Here is a 17,345-nt window from a genome sequence, read left to right as displayed (position 1 = left end):
CTCTTTAGGCTTTAGTACTTGTTACTTTGTGGCACCAAAACCTTCACCAAGCTGTGTGATAGATCTCATGTGATGAAACTCACAAAATAAATTTGTGGGGTAGTGTAAGAAAAATTGTAGTAAGACAAACAACTTAATCTTTTGCTTGGAGAGGTTAAGAAACAGATTGTTTTTCATTTCTTTCATTTAAATCATTTGTAAAATTGTTGCAGAAAATTGGCTCAAGCAAATTGGCCAGACTGCCCATATAATAAAATACTCTCCCTAGCAAATTGATAAAACTGCCTATAGTCATATCTTTTTCACTTGATCTGCATTGCTCTGTAACTAGCCTCCCCACTTTTTTATTCTGTCTCCAGCTAAAGATGCCTGCATTTCATTAGTCTCAAGTTATATCTGCATGTTTTTATTACTATTTTTTTACAATTGAAGTATCTAAATCATCCATTATTCATTGTGAGTAAAGAGCCCTCTTTAAACAATGAAAATAACTAACCTCTTTGTTCCAATTGGTTCTATACACAATCCAGAATATAACAGCAGTCTGTAGTACAGTCCCTGCCAACATTCCATACCAAATTCCCTGGGAAGTTATACACGAGATCAAGAAAAATGAGAGCGTTGATCAGTTCTTCTACTCGAGAAAGATAAAACTAATATAATTATAAGGTATATGACTTTCAAGTTTCAAGCAACATTGAGAAAAATATAAGTTACTTATACCGTGATACCCATGTTGAGTTTGTAGCCTAATATTAGGCCCAAAGGGATTCCAAACACATAATAGCAAGCAATATTCACATAAGCCACTGCAGCTTGCCAACCAGCTCCAATGGCAACCCCTGAGTTTGCATGATCAAAATGAAAAAAGCTAATAAGGGGTGTATGTTGATATACAGTTCTCATCTAAATGAACAGTGACAAATGAAATATATGATGGTAACTAGACAAGCAACTTACCAGAGAGTGTGGGTTGAATGTTGTTGATAACAATAGAAAAAGCAAGCACTGGTGTGAGATCCTTGACTACATTCTGAACCTCAGTGTCAATGGAAAATATGGTGGGGTATTGATTCCGTGAGACCATGAGGAGAAGTGCTAAGAGAAGACCACAGATAAATGAGGTTATTACTGCCACCACCACTGAGAATTTCGCTGTTCTTGGGTGAGCTGCCCCTAACTCGTTTGATACCCTCACACTATAGTATAAACCATTTTAAAGTACCCAACATCACAATTTATAATTAATTAACAATTTTTCATATTATTTATTAAATCAAAATATATAAAATTTAATATTAAAATACATCAATAAATGTGGTGCGGTCTAGTATTTGGCACCTTTGAAGTGCCTCAAGCATTTCTCATCACTAATATGTAGTTTTGTTCAGGAGGAAAGTAATTATGTGATTCTTTTTTAATGCATGAAAATCCAAGTCACTAATCATCCTAGTTCTGTATAAATTTACCTAATGGCTGCATTCACGCCTACGGATACCATGATTGTCCAGTCCAATATGTTCATGCTGCAAATTAGCCATTAATTAGTTTGAAGAACATAATTTTATGCAAGAATAATCCATGAATATTGTGAAAAGAACAATAAATATGAAGATAAAGATACAAATTACAAGATTGTTACATGTTTGTGGTATTATTCCTTAAACTCGTCAACAATGATTCGGTTAGTTAGTTATTCTTTAACTAACTTAACAGTCAATTATGACAGCTTGCATATTGGGTTCTTTGGCCAATATAAAGTGAACTACCCCTCTCATTTTAAGAGAGAGAATCACAAAAGAAGAAACACAAGAATAAGGGCAAGAAGTAGAGAGACACAACACATTAGAGAGAGAAGTTAGAGTGAGAAATGGAGAGAGAAAGCTGGGATTGGAAAATTGTATTGAGCAACATTGTTGATTATGTTGGCTCGGGTTAGTGAGTTAATGAGTGTTGAGGGATTGTAATTTCCTTGTAGTTCCTGAGATTGATATTTCTAATTCTCATTATCAATAAAGATTGGTAGCAATGCTTTCAAACAGGAATATGACCAAGTTTACATTGAACTTAAGATCGGAACTAGTATAAATCTCTTGTGTTATTGTGTCTGACAGCTATTTAGATTCATCTGTGTTATATTTTTCTAGTTTAATGTGTTTGCTGGTTTTTTGTTCTTGATTTGTTTGTTTTGATTTAAATTTTATTTATTTAAGTAAGATTTTGAATTTAGAATTACAAAGATTAATTTCTATAGTGAAATTTCTTACAAAATGGATATAGAGACTTAATAGTAAATTGCTAGTAGCTAATGTCTATTTAGTATAAATTTATAGTGTCATTGATGATTCATTTGTGAGAATGACACTACAAATTTATATTAAATTAGACACTATTATAAATTTACTATTAAAGCCCTATACCCTTTGATGTAGCAGAGATGGTGAATGTTGATAAACTCGTCTTTAAGCAATCGCCCTTCAAAACATGGTAACAAACAATCATGCTCTTTTATAACTCGTCAATTTGATTGCGTAATTCTTTTATTGAAAAAAAGTATATATCACTCATCAATTTGCACTTATTTTAAACAAAAATTATAATAAGTAAAAGAGTAATTTACGGAAAAAATACTTAAGTTTAATTCTCACTTAAATAAATATTTAAGTTTATTTTTTAGGGGTAATAATACTTAAATTATATTAGTATATTTATATTAATTTTTTAATTAATAATACTTAGGTAAATTATTATTAAATGTTAAGTTATTATTCACGTGTCATTTTTTTATTAGTATATTTAAATTATTTTTTTAAAAAAATAAACATTCATGACCTGGACCAATTAAAAATTGTCATGTGACAATTTACTTAATATTTAACAATCAGGTTTTAGAAATATAATTGCCGTCAAAAATTAAATTTATTTATTTATTTATAACTATAAGTTAAAATTAAATATTTATACTACAAATTAGTCTAAATAAAAAAGATAAAATATTTAAATTTTATTTTAAATATTGTAAATTATTCATAATTTTTTAAAATTTTAAAAAAGATTCTAATTAACTACATTTAACCATAAAAAATATAAAAAATAAGATTTAAACTAAAAAGTCTTTTGGATGGTGAAATGTATAGTAGATGTACCCAAACACGTTTTTAGTGTGTACTATAAATTTTTGTAAAAATATTTGTGAGTTCTTTTTATTATTATTATTTTTGTGTATATCATTAAATAAAAAAAATATTTAATTTTTTAAGTGGGGGCTTTAGCTAGTGTCCATATTTGTCAAGGTTGTTTTTGGAAACGATCAAAAATCCAAGAGAAGTAATATATTTAATTGGTATTATATATTTTTTCTTTGAGGGCTTTAATTGGTATTATATTAGGAGGCGTTTGGTTAGGAGGAATGAAAATATATGAATAAGAATGAGAATGGGAATAGAAATAGGAATGGAATAAAATTTAAAATACATAAAAAAAATTGATAAAAAAATCATTAAATTTTTTTTCTTGTTACATTGGAATGGTCATTCCTTTCTTTTTAAAATGGAATAGCCATTCTACCAAAATGGTGGAAAGAGCATTCCATTAGAATGTCATTCTAATACTTTAAAATACAACCAAACAAAGAAATGGAATAAAAATTATTTCCATTCCATTTTAGTACCTCCAATCAAACGCCACCTTAGTTCTTTAAAATTTATATTTCATATAGTAATTGTAACTTGTGTGCACTATCTTATAAATTATATATATAAATTATATATATGATAAAAGAAATGTGGTAGGTATAAGAATACCCACGTGGTATTTGATACTCCACATGTCTTTTTCTTTGCTCCTAAAAAAACTTGCGTGTACTCGTTTGCTCCTATTTTTTTTTATAAGTGACACTTGAAGCTTAATTAGTCGTATTTTTTAATATTTTTTTTAAATTATATAGAATTTATTATTTTAATTATATCAATTTAATTACACTAATTATAATATAACACTAAATAAAATATTAAACGCCCATAATATATTTTTAACCATTCTCATAAAATAAATATTGATTCCTTTGTCTGCGCGTCAATCGGTCACATACTGATACCCGGACATATTATTATTATTTGTCATCTTAAGTTACTTAATATTAATTATATTATATATTAAATAAAAATGTAATAACAATTTGTTATCTCACTTAAGATACCCTTAAATATATCAGCTAAGTATTATTATTTGACACCTATTTAGGACGCTCAAAACGGCCCCCATCTAGACTAGTTTTGATGACTTATCTAAATCTAATGCATTGAAAGTTTTTAATCATTTCTAATAAATTAATTAAGGGTAAATAGCAGCATAAGTACTTAAAGTTTTGAGTTTGTAGACAGCATAAACTCAATAATTTTTTTTAGTAGCATAAGTACCTAATGTTTGTAATTTTCTCTATTTTTGTTAGTACAGACTCCGTTTTAAATTTATTAAAAAAAAATTTGAAAGTAACTGATATTACATATTTTTCGTCCCCGCCAAATAATTTAAAATTTAAGTCTTATATGTGTCATGTTTAAGACAATAACAGAATCTGTACGGTTGAAACTTTAAAAAAATTACAGTTTTATAAATATTTGGTACTTATTCTACTAAAAAAATTATTAAGTTTATGCCGCTTACAAGTTTAATACTTATTGAAAAGCATTCAGAAGGTAGGTCCATTATCCATATATTTTATGTTTGACTATGTTGATTATTAGTAAAATCCAGTCAAAGGGTGTGATATACATGATAATATATTGTAATAAGTAAGTGCAAGGCAAGAATTACCATATCGACATCGCATCCACGGAAACTTGTGCGTTCTTGAGATACCCAGCAAACACAATAAGCACCATAAAATACCACAGCTCCAAACTGCCCAAGTATTCTAAATATCAGAATTACAAATAGTTATATTTATTTTGTGTATAATATTGAAAAAATAAATAAACATGTTGTTTTTCTTTTAAACCATCACATTTTCGCCTCATTTCTTTATTCAATTGCATTTCATTTAACCTAAATTCCAAGAGTATATTACCTTAAACATTTAAATATTAATTTTAAAATTACATATTAGACATGTAATCTAAAAAAAAAACAATTTACAGAAATGAATGAAATGCAACAAATGAAGAAATTTATAATTAAAAAATAATTTAGCAGGAAAAAATGGCATAATAGAATTTGACTAACCAAAGCATTACGGCAGAAGCGAATGAAAGTTTAACAAAACCCCAAAGATTGTGAAAAGCCTTCCATGAAAAACCAGACCAAGCTTCACCACAAGTCCCACTAAGGATGTAAATGAACTGAGCCACCACTATGAACCACCACGACGTGTTCATAACCACGGCGGCTCCCACCAAACCCCACCCGAGCTTCAGCATAAAAAGCCAGCTGAAAAACGTGTGGAGAACCAGAGCAATCGCCGCAATTGCCGACATGACCAGTATTTTGCTCTGCGACTGTAAGAACTTGGTAATCGGAAAGTTCAACGCGTAGGCGAAGATCTCCGGAAGCACATACAGACAATAAAGACCAGTCGCCTTCGAAATCTCCGGCGTTTGTCCTATCAGTAACAAAATCGGCTCTGCAAATATGTAGAACAGACTCAATATCAAACCTGTTACGAATAAGACGATCCATGATCTCTGCATATAGATCCCCAACATATTCAGCTGACCGGCCCCAAATGCTTGCCCGCATAGCGTTTCCAATGCGCTACCCATTCCGAGCTTAATCAATTCAATCAATACTCAAATTCAAATTCAAAATCAATTTTATGTTAATTTTTTTTATCTATACATAAATAAATTCGCGTACCAATACTCCAAAAGTGAAGCCGGAGATGACGAAATTCTGGACAGAAACGGCGGCAAGTTCAAGGGTGCCGAGTTGGCCGGAAAATATTTGAGTGATAGCTCCAAGGGAGTATTGACAAACGGAGGTGAAAATGGCGGGACCGGCGATGTACCATAGCTTCTTCGTTTCGATAGTAAATTCTTTGAAGAAACTAGGAACGTCATTAATGGGCTGGATGTCGTCAACGTCGGCGATGAATGAGGAAGTGAAAGAAGCAGAGGTAGGTCTACTTCCATGGCCTCCGCCGCCTAAGCTATGGAGAAGAGGATTCCTGTTATCCTCCATTAATGACTTCTGAAAGAATAGTCTGTTTTCAGAATCGCCAAAACAGTATTTATAATAATTCATATTTAATGCAATATTTGTACTTAAAATTATATAAGGTATTAAAATAATAATAATATTTTAATATAAATTTAAATTGAAAATAATATTATATAAAATAATACGACAGCTTACCTATCCAATCCATATATTATATTATATAATTAAATGTACTAGCTAAAAAATTAATTATATGAAGTTGTTGATGAAATAAATGTGACCTGCACTTGATTGTTGATTTGATACCCATTGCTTTGAATTTATTATGAAGTTGGTAATTAATAATGAAGATTGATAACATCTCTTTACACTTTTTACACGTTACACCAAAATTTTATGAGATGATGATAAATTCTTGTTAATTTTATTTTTTACATTTTTTTATTTGATAAAAATATTTTATTTTATTCTTTAATTAATTTCAGTTATAATTTATAATAGGGGCTTTTTCATTTTTACACTTCAAAACAGTTTTTTTTTTTTTTTTTGGCATTTTTACAAAATTTTACATAGAAATCCCTATTGCAACTAGCGCTACAACCTAAATTGCAACAAAAAATCGTACAGAAACTCCTATTGCAACTAGCGCTGCAACCACTTTAGAAACCTAAACCGTAAATTTTAAAAAAAAAAAAAATTAAAAAAAATAGTATATAAGGTAGTTTCCCTTTATAATATATATTTTTTATTTAATTTAAAATAATAAAAGTAAAATATGTGTCAATCTTTTTCTATTTTTAGAAAGTTTGACAATATATTCTTCTTTTAAGTTTTAAATAAAATTATTTATTTATTTCTTTTCTAACTTATTATTTTTAATTATTTCTGATTAAATATTGAAGCTTTATTGTGTGATGAGGCTTAAAGAGGAAAAAATGAAAGTGATCCTCATTAAAATCAAAGAAAGGATCTTGCTTTTATAGTCTACAGATAAAGAACCACTTAAGGCTTGCTCAAGTGGTCATAGGAGGGTGTGTGTGTTGAAAGTCCTGGTTCGAGTCCCAAGTAATGCATTGTAATGTATAAACGCTTAATTCAAAGAAAAAGTCTACAAACAATGCAAATTGAATGTTTATTTTACAAAACCTTATTATATGGGCTTAGGTCGGTTTACACCGTGTATTAGAAAAAGAGTAGGGTCGATTTAGACCGTATTGGCTACTAGGATTAGATTAACTCTTTCTCCTTTGATCATATGTTGTAAATCTTTTAAAAAAAAAGTCTTTATTCCGTAGAAAATAAGGTGTTCACCTATTTTACTATATTCAATGTCTTTGTAATTGTTTTGAGTCATCAAACAAGTCTACAAGAAGGAAGAACGAAGTGCATAGAAGGTTTTTCAAGTCTTGCTTTGGGACTCTTCAAGCATATCGAAGGGAGTTCCAGTTCTTGGAGTTTCAGCAATGTTTATTTTCAAGGTGGAATACAACAAGTTTGCGACATATAATTCGAGAGAGAGTCTATTTTTGAGATATTACTAATGAATCTTATCTCTCTGCGGTGCTCCATGAACTACTAGCAATATGTGAAGATTACTGATACCACGTATAAAAACTTTATATTTTTTAATTTACTACACTTTAGTAATTCTTTACTAGTTTGATGGTTTGTAGTTACACAATCTTGATTTGTAACTATAGAATATCTGTTAGAGTATATTAATTTTATTATTCCACATTTAATTAATTGATCGATTAAATAATAAGTTAGCAATTATAAAATACGAAATTTTAATGCTAAAGGCAAAGGAAGAAAATAGAAATGCCAATGGAAATAAGAGTTTTTTTATTAATACATTTCAAAGTTTTTTTTTTTATTATTACGGAAATTCACATAGCAATTTACTAAGAAATTAACAGAGTAATTTAAATCGCAATTCAAATCCACATAGAAATAACCTAAACTGAAAAAATAAAAAAAAAATAGAAAATATTATATGAAATGATTCTCCATAAAAATATTAGTATTAAAAATTTATAAATATATTTTTTGATATTTTTCATGAAAATTTAAGAAAATTTAGGTTTGATTATTGAAGTTGCCCTTACTCATTAAGTCATTAATGTAGAGTTCAACTTGAACATAACACCAAAAACTTGTTTGCTTGAGTCTATTGATAATTTACACTTCTTTAATAAGTAATAATAAATAATATAATTCATATGATAATAATTTAGATAGCAAAATCAATAGTGTGTTAGGTTGATTTTGACATAGATATAAGACAGATATTTTATTTTAATATTTAATATTATATATATTTGGGAGTTGAATGAGGTCATGAGATTGGGGGAGTTGTGTTTGTTGGGTTTTATGCCCTAAATAAAACTCATTTCAGTATAATCAGATTTACTTATTAATAAATTAGATCAGAAATAACATTTAATGTTGCATAGTTCACATGATTTATTTCATGATTATTTACATAATGTATGAATTCTATTTAAGTCCAGAACATATCAATTTGTTAATGATTATAGTGTTGTCAACACAGTGGAATATAATCTTAATTATATGTTCGAAAGTTTATTCCCTGATTTGTCAGTTCACTGGATTTAGACTGACATGATAATCAGCGATAGGTATTCTTACACCTTAGATAAGTGTTATGTCCTTTCCAGGGCATTGGCAAAGTTTACAGCATCGGATGTATGGAGTATACATCAGAAGGGGCCGATATTGAACTTTGATTAGATTTGTTAAAATTTACCGTAATATCTATTCAATTCAATATCACCTGTTGATCCTAGATCAAATGATCTTAATCCTGATATGTTTAGGTTCGATCTCAAGAGTATTATACATGTTCTTTGATTTGTTAGTTAAGCCTACTTTTAGGTCAGGGTGATACGTACATTTTGGGAACATGATAGTATAATTGAGTGGGAGCGCTAACATAAATATGGAATCTATAACTTCTATAGGAATTTAGAAGTGAAACGATGATATCCTTCGAGCTTGGCTAAACAGAGATAAATGGTGGAGGTCTCATTTCACTTCGCTGAAATATCATTTATACGGAGCTAAGTGTTTTAAGGATAAAATACATTGAAGGTGTAACGGTAACTTAGTGCCTATTCAATGTAGATCATCTATTAGAGGGTCATTGATCACATTAGGATTATAACAATGGATAACTAATGACGCATCTATATCGTGGAACATATAGATCGTTTTATATACTGAGAGTGCAATTCTAAGTTCTATGCGTGGATTCAACGAAGAATTAATAAGTCAGTAAATTTAAGATATAAATTCTTGATCTGCTTATTGGAAGCTCGGATATATAGACCCATGGTCCCCATACTAGTTGAGACCATACTGCTTGTAAGACTCAGTTAATTGATTTTGATTAATCAATTATAATTCTAAAGTTAGACTATGTCTAGTTTATGAATTTTCACTAAGCAAGGGCGAAATTGTAAAGAAAAGAGATTCTAAGTTTATTTATTAATTAAGAGACTTTATATGTCTAATTAATAAATATATTAAATGACAATATTATTTAATAATTAATTTTTAGTTATTAAATAATTAGAATTGGCATTTAAATGGTTGAATTAGAAAATTAGCGTTTTTGAGAAAATGAGATGCAGAAATGATAAAACAGCAAAATTGCATAAGTGAGGCCCATTATCCAAAGCCCAGGCCGGTCACTATTGTAGAATTTTATCATTTATTTTTCCATTATTTCAATGCCAAATAATTCTAACTTAAACCTAGGTGGTTACCTATTAAAAAATAATGATGGCTCTCATTCACACTTAACTCTGTCAGATGAAAGTTGAGCCTCCTATTCTATACATAGCCGCCACTTCCCTTCTCTCTTCTTTTCTTCTCTAAATTTCAAAATCCTTGAGTGAATGAGTGAGTGCCCACACACATCAAGTGGTATCTCAATCATAGTATGTAAGACTATAGGAGATTTCAACCAACAAGAAGGAGATTCAGCATCAAAGGAAGGAGAGAAAGAGATCTAGGTTCAAATCTTGGTGATGCTCTGCTACAGAAAGGAATCAAGGGCTAGAGATCTGAACAGAAGGAGTCATTATATTTCGCTGCACCCAATGTAAGGTAAACTAAACTTTATATGTGTTTATTTCATTGTTTTAGAATTCATATTAGGATGTTAATAAAACATACTTGTTAATAAATCTAAATCCTGGTAAAATATTTCCAACAGTGTTATATATTAATATCACTTTACAATATTTATCAAAAAAAATATCACTTCACAATATGGTACTAATTTTTTTTTTTTTAAGAAAAATGAATAATTCCATTAAAAAAGGCACGAAGCTAAAGAGATCCTGAGATCAATACAAGTATAAACAATTTAAAATAAGTTGGACGGAAGACCCGGCATCAAACTTGAGAAGTTTTTGATGTAAGAGCAAATTTAACTAAAGAATGAGCAAGAACATTACTAGCTCGGTTACAATGAAGAATTTATTCTACTTTTTGAACATAATTCCCACTTTTTGAATAGAAGTCCAACGTGTAACAACTAGGAGTGTTCATCAAACCGCCCGCACCGCACCACATCACAAAAAAAATGCGGTTTGAAATTCTTTGCGGTGTGGTCGCAGTTTGAATTTTTCCTAAACTGCGCGGTGCGGTTTGCGGTTTTGAATTGTTAATATACGGTTCAAACTGCACCGCACCGCATATTATAAAAATACCAATTTTTATATTTATTTAGGTCCAATATATGAATGCCTAACCTAAGTCCACTAATTATTGTATTGTTAAAACTTGAAACTTTTTTTTTTCATATTTATTTTCAAGCCTTATGGTATTTTTGACAAGTGTTGCTCAAACTTTGTTGTATTTGTGATAGTTTAATTATTTAATGATAGTCCAAACTGCAAAAACTGCATAAACTACACCGCACCATTTTTTGCGGTTTTTTAATTTCGCGGTGTGGGTGCAGTTTGAGAAATTAAAAAAACCGCATGTGCGGGTTGGTTTGAAAAAATTGTTAAAAACTACACCACTCGCACCGCGAACACCCCTAGTAATAACCACTCATTATCTTCCAGTAACACTAAGGCCTTAGTGTCGCGACCTGTGTTTGCGAGTAGATATTTTTATGATTTTTGTGTAAACACGGGCCTCGACCCTAACTTCTAATGTCGAGGCATCAACCCCCTTATTTTGGCCAGTGAGCTCTTTATGAATTTCTGCCTCAACTCTAAGGTCCAGTGTTGAGACGCGCCCATGCCTTGATCAAAATTGACCTTCTCTATCAAATTTTGGCATTTTAATACCCTGACATGAAATTTTAGCGGTGAGGCGCTCCTCTACAATTTTTAATTTCTTCACCTCAAGACTTCCAATCGCACTGAAATTTTTGAATTTTTTTCTTGAATGAATTTTCTGGTGCTCTTGCCCTGATAGTTATTTATTTGACATTTTCTCATATTCTTTTCAATATTTCTCAATTTTTCTTCTACATTAAACCTGAAAAATAACATTTACCAAAAGCATAAAATTACACAAAACAAGAGTAAACTTACTTAAAAACACCCTAAAATTAACCTAAAAATAATACTAATAAAAACCTAACATTAACATATCAATAAGAGAGGTATTAGTGTACATGGAGCTACATTGAATACCGACGAATATAAGTTTGGCAACATAGTTAAGTATGGATTGACTCTATCACATCGGTATAATTAAAATACTAGTATAGGCAAATATTATGGTCAATCATATTGTCGTAAGAAAGTTCCAGACTTAGTATGCGTTGGATGCGGGATAGGATCGTGATTAGGTGTATGAGCGCCTGGTTACGATCCGGTTATATGTTTATGTTATTTCTTTTTTACTGAGTCTGTCGACTCACATATATTATTTACATGTGTAAGTAAAGGCAAGACAAAAGCTAAACAACAGTGAATTCTGACGGATTGGATCTGCCTTAGGGTCTTTGTTTAAAACATGACAAATTACATGATGACTGATTTGATTCACATCAGAATGGCTCTATGCCAACACATCACTGTTCTTCTTCACAATTGATAAGATTTTCTCTCTTACAACAAGAGGCAAATTCTTCCTTATTTTGATAATTTGGTAGGATCTTCATCGTTGATGCACACTTTTTCTACCTCTTCCATTGGTTCGATAATTCTTTTCACCTTGACTCATGCGTGGATCTAATTCATCTTCGTCCTAGATTACCTCCTCCATTATTTTAATTAGTATGTTTTTAATTATTCAAAATTTTATAGCTAAAATTAATAATAAATTAGTTTACAAAATCACACACATTGACATTCCTAAGTAGCTAATGTGTTATATCATAGTCTGAAATTGAACTTATTATGATAAGCTAATTTACCAAATCATACACATGACATTCTTAGGTAGTTAATGCATTATATCATAGTTTAAAATCGAGTTTATTATTATAAGCTAGTTTACAAAATTACACACATGACATTTCTAAGTAGTTAATGCGTTATATCATACTCTAAAATTGAACTTATTATTATAAGCTAGTTTACAAAATCACACACATGACATCCCTTATTCCTAAGTAATTAATGTGTTATATCAGTCGTTGTAGAAGTGTATAGGGTCTCTAAATTTGCATCCAAGGAACAACCTGATGCTCTGAAAAGCGTCTGATGGTGCTTTACCTACTCATGATAAACTTATTTTCTCTCTTATAAGGATTGCTTGTTGTGCAGTGAATCAGAAGAAAGTGTTGATCATCACTTTTGGCGATGCCCTCTGGCTTGTGCAGTGTGGTATGGAGGATATGGTGAGGACGGATGACTTGGATGAGCAAGATACTTCTACGATTCTGAGAAAGTTGGTGAATTCGATCCCCACATAGAAGGGAAGATAATTTTTTTACTTACACTATGTTTGGTAGAGGGGAGAGAAGGATGGAGGGAGAAGGGTGGAGGGAGAGGGATAGAGGGGTTGGAGAATTCTTTTGTTTGGCAAGAGAGAGAAGAAGGGAGAGGAGAGATGGAAGGAGAGGGTCTCTCTCCAAACATATTATTTTTAATCCCTCTTAACATGGGGGAATTCAAGAAAAAGACAAAAGAAATTATACAAAATATCTTTTCTACCTTTGAAAAAAGGGTAAATACCATTTTGGACCCTGTATTTTGCAAAAGTTACAGATTGGACCCTGTGTTTTGTTAAATGACAAAATGGACCCTGTATTTTCTAAAATAGTAAAAATAGGACCCTGAGCTTAATTTTTGACAACTTTTTTTTTAATACAACCAACTTGAAGACAATGCTTAATACGAACAGATACAAAAAATGTAAACAGTTTTGTCATAGCACTTTTAGATCGGATTATAATTAAATTTTATTTTAACAAAAAATCAATTCAGGGTCCTATTTGTACTATTTTAGAAAATACAAGGTCCATTTTATCATTTAACAAAACACAGGGTCCAATTGGTAACTTTTGCAAAACAGAGGGTCCAAAATGGTATTTACCCTTGAAAAAATAATATATAATTGTATTAAAAATGATAAAATAGTAATTTTAATATTTATTTTACTCTCCATCCTTCCACATATACTCCTAACACCAAACAACACAAAGGAGAACAAATATCTTCTCCATCCCTCCTACTTCCCATCCTTTCTACACTCTCCATCCATCCTACTCTCTCCTTCCTACCAAACATAGCCTTATACTTCTCGTGTGACGGAATTCATATGGAGAGTAGAAACCAGACGTTAATTAAGGATGATAGAGTTGATCCTTATGGTTTGATTGCTCAGACTGAATAAAGATCCTTCAAATTTTCCAAACCGGATGACATTGATTAAGGCTTGCTCCCTAGTGATATGTGTTGTTGGCACTACTTCAAAAATACATGATTTGTGTTTATTTGTGGATGCTTCTTTCAAGAGAGTTATATGGGGTTGGTTGTTGTGCCTTTGGCCAAATGTCTAGTGGCAGAGGTCTTAACTCTACAAAGTTTCCTCATTGGACTATTGATGGCTCTTTGTTCTCTGTTCCTTAAGATTGTTGTGAGTTTTAGATTTGCAATTTCAGTTTTGTTAAGAGACATCTCTTGTATTTTGTGAACAATCTAGTTGGTGAAGCTAAAATCAACATATCAAGTTTGAGGACTTCAGTGGGGAGGGGAGGGATCATATCTTTGGATTCCCTTTAGTTCTAGTTTGTTAATGAAAGTGTTAGAGAATAATGAATGATGAAAAAATAAAATTAAAACCTCTTTAATTTTCTTTTTCAACTCTAATATTCAAGCCAAAGAAATAAAAACAATAATAATAATAATGATAACTTATTGGGAGAAATAAATATGACATAAAGCAGAGTAGTGTAGACTTTATTTTTCAACATCATGAGATTCAGAATGGGCTCCTCCTCCCCATCTCCTTATCCTGTTTTCAGCTTTAGAAGCCTGTATTTTTCATTCATACCACACATTTGAGCTAAATGATTTACTATCTTTTGATTATATTATTTTCTCCACACACACACATATATATATATTCATAAATAGTTGATTTTGATATAAAATTATATTAAATAATAATATTTTTTTAAAAAAAGAAACAATATAAATATTATATAGGATTACCTCTTTGCTCCAATTGGTTTTGTAAACCATCCAAAAGAGAATACAAGTTTGGAGCACTGTTCCAGACAGCATTCCATACCAAATTCCCTGAAATTTATATACGAAATTATAGGCAACAAAATGCTTCAATATTATTTTAGACTTTAACAATGTCAAAATAATATACATCTTCAATAAAATAATAAAAAGAGAAAAATCTAATCATACAATTTTTAAGAACGCTATAGAAAATTAGATGATATATAATGCTCACTTTGCTTTTTTTTTAGAAACTAGAAAAAGTGCATAGTATAAACTGGGATTCCCAATTCGTGCATGTATCTATTGTTACATTTGGAATATATTAAGTCATTATTTTTTTTAACATGATTCAGGGTACGTAATAAAATTGAACAATTTTTGTTCCAAACAATTATTGAGTTGATAACCATGTTGCAAGATTAATATATTAAGGAATTGTCATAAATATTTACATAGTTTTAGTAAATCCTTATAGGTTATGTGTAGTGATATTTAATAAATTTGTAATATAATTAGTATCAGATGTAGAGATTATAATTTTGTTTATAATAAAATTCTAAACATGATTACTTACCCTCACACCCATGTCGAGCTTGTAGCCCAATAAGAGGCCCAATGGGATTCCAAAAATATAGTAACAAGCAACGTTGACATAAGCCACAACTGCTTGCCACCCAGCTCCAATTGCAACCCCTGATTTTCCATTAAAATTAGTATATTCATATATTTAAAAGGGTCAAATTATATACTATATTGTAGAATATTAGATTAATTATTATTATAATTACCAGATAAAACAGGTTGAATGTCGTTGATGATAATACAAGTGGCTAGGACAGGTGTGAGTTGCCTCACAAGAGCTTTAACATCATTATCAGTTGAAAATAAAGAAGGATATTGATTTCGTGTGAGTATGAGAATTAGTGATAGCACCAATCCAAATATGAAGGAAGTTACTACTGCCACCACCATTGATATCTTTGCTCTTCTTGGATGAGCTGCTCCTAGCTCATTTGAAACTCTCACACTGCATTTATTTACTTTATAATTAATGTTAGAATAATGTGCAAGATTGAGCATTGTTATTAGGTACTAGTGGTGCCTAACACCTTTGCGACATGTCGTGTTGCGATTGGCTAGCGATACTCTCTAAAAGCTATTGTATTAAATTATATGGGACCCGATACTTAGTTGGACCAATAGCGATATTGACACATAGATACCACTAGTGCCCTTTAGCATTTCTCAATAGGCTAATTAGCAATTTCTTCCCCTGAACTTTGACATGTACTAAATCATGCCTCTTGAACTTTTTTGATTGTTAAAAATTCCTCATGAACTTTGACATGTACTAAATCATGCCTCTTGAACTTTTTTGGCTGTTAAAAATTCCCCCTGAACTATTAAGATTGTTAGATTTAAGGACTTTTATCTAATTTTAGTAAAAAAAATTCTAACATGGATGAAAGTTCAGGGGGCATGATTTAGTACATATTAAAGTTTGAGGGAAATGATTTGGTAGATATCAAAGTCTTGGGAGCATGGTTTAGTACATAAACAATCACTGAAACAGTAAAATTGACTGAAATTAACAAAAGTCCTTAAATTTAATAATCTCAATAGTTCAGGGAGAATTTTTAACGGCCAAAAAAATTCAGGGAGCATAATTTAGTATATGTCAAAGTTCGAGAAAAAAAATTGCTAATTAACCTTCTCAATATGATTAATATATGGCGGAGTGTATAATATAGAGTGTAGGGTTCTATTCTATAGCAGAACAAATTAGGCAGTCTTTCAAAGTAATTGTGTGAAAAAGAGAATATTTTTATAAATATTTAAAATGGCAAAAAATTGAAAAAAAAAATACAGATATGTTAACATAAAAGCAACGTGAAAGAAAAAAAAAATACAAATAAAAAACATGTAAAAAAAAGCAAAATCTGTACGAAAAAGTAAAAGAAAAATAATATATTTTTAGATACTTCGCGTAAAGATTATAAAAAAAAATTAATTATTGAGCTCCTGTTCTAACGATATTTTTGAAAATTACTAATTTTTTTTTTATATTTTCTTAATTATTTTTTATTTTTTTTGGATTTTAAATTGGGTGGATCTTAAGTACAAGCTTGACCCATCTTAACTCAAAACAAGCCTAAAAATTAATAATAAATAAAGGAATTCATAGTAGGTTTCTACCATTACTATTTTTTTTGGATAGATACATTTACACTTTTGATCTTATTTTTCCTTGAAATGTTGTTAAAGCTGATATTAAAAAAATAACAATTTAGAACTAAAAACTAAATCTCAAAGAACAATCAAAAGTGTGTTAGACTTTTATTTGGGCCTACATTAAATTTTATTGGTTTTATTAAAACTTGGGTTGATTGGATAGTTCTTTGCTGTGTTAGCCCATATTGTTGGTGATCAATTGCTAATGGGCTTAGCATCTGTGTGTAAAATCTAGGTGAAGCAGAAGTGTGGGCTTTTCTAGTTGACTGATGCCTTTGATGA

The 17,345-nt window shown here is 30.3% G+C and overlaps 1 protein-coding gene across 2 annotated transcripts in view; it reads right to left on the bottom strand.

Moving 5' to 3' along the window:
* Positions 1-154: 154 nt before the first annotated feature.
* The window catches only part of LOC115714210 (protein DETOXIFICATION 29), a 32,634-nt gene continuing 15,443 nt past the window's right edge, over positions 155-17,345 (bottom strand). The window contains exons 5-15 of one of the 2 annotated variants that reach the window (XM_061114819.1): positions 15,620-15,858; positions 15,406-15,524; positions 14,811-14,897; positions 5,854-6,186; positions 5,224-5,765; positions 4,816-4,902; positions 1,470-1,526; positions 961-1,199; positions 724-842; positions 497-583; positions 155-369 (exon numbers count right to left, since the gene is read on the bottom strand). In XM_061114819.1, the coding sequence (XP_060970802.1) occupies positions 328-369; positions 497-583; positions 724-842; positions 961-1,199; positions 1,470-1,526; positions 4,816-4,902; positions 5,224-5,765; positions 5,854-6,186; positions 14,811-14,897; positions 15,406-15,524; positions 15,620-15,858 (1,951 nt within the window). In that variant the 3' untranslated portion in view covers positions 155-327. Of the gene's footprint in view, positions 370-496; positions 584-723; positions 843-960; positions 1,200-1,469; positions 1,527-4,815; positions 4,903-5,223; positions 5,766-5,853; positions 6,187-14,411; positions 14,631-14,810; positions 14,898-15,405; positions 15,525-15,619; positions 15,859-17,345 lie in introns of those variants that run through there. The other variant, XM_061114820.1, reaches the window with a different exon arrangement.

The sequence above is a fragment of the Cannabis sativa genome, chromosome 4, assembly GCF_029168945.1.
Source record: "Cannabis sativa cultivar Pink pepper isolate KNU-18-1 chromosome 4, ASM2916894v1, whole genome shotgun sequence".
NCBI classification, from domain to species: Eukaryota; Viridiplantae; Streptophyta; class Magnoliopsida; order Rosales; family Cannabaceae; genus Cannabis; species Cannabis sativa.
Note: the sequence above shows the minus strand (reverse complement) of the source record. Positions and strands in the feature narration are given on the sequence as shown.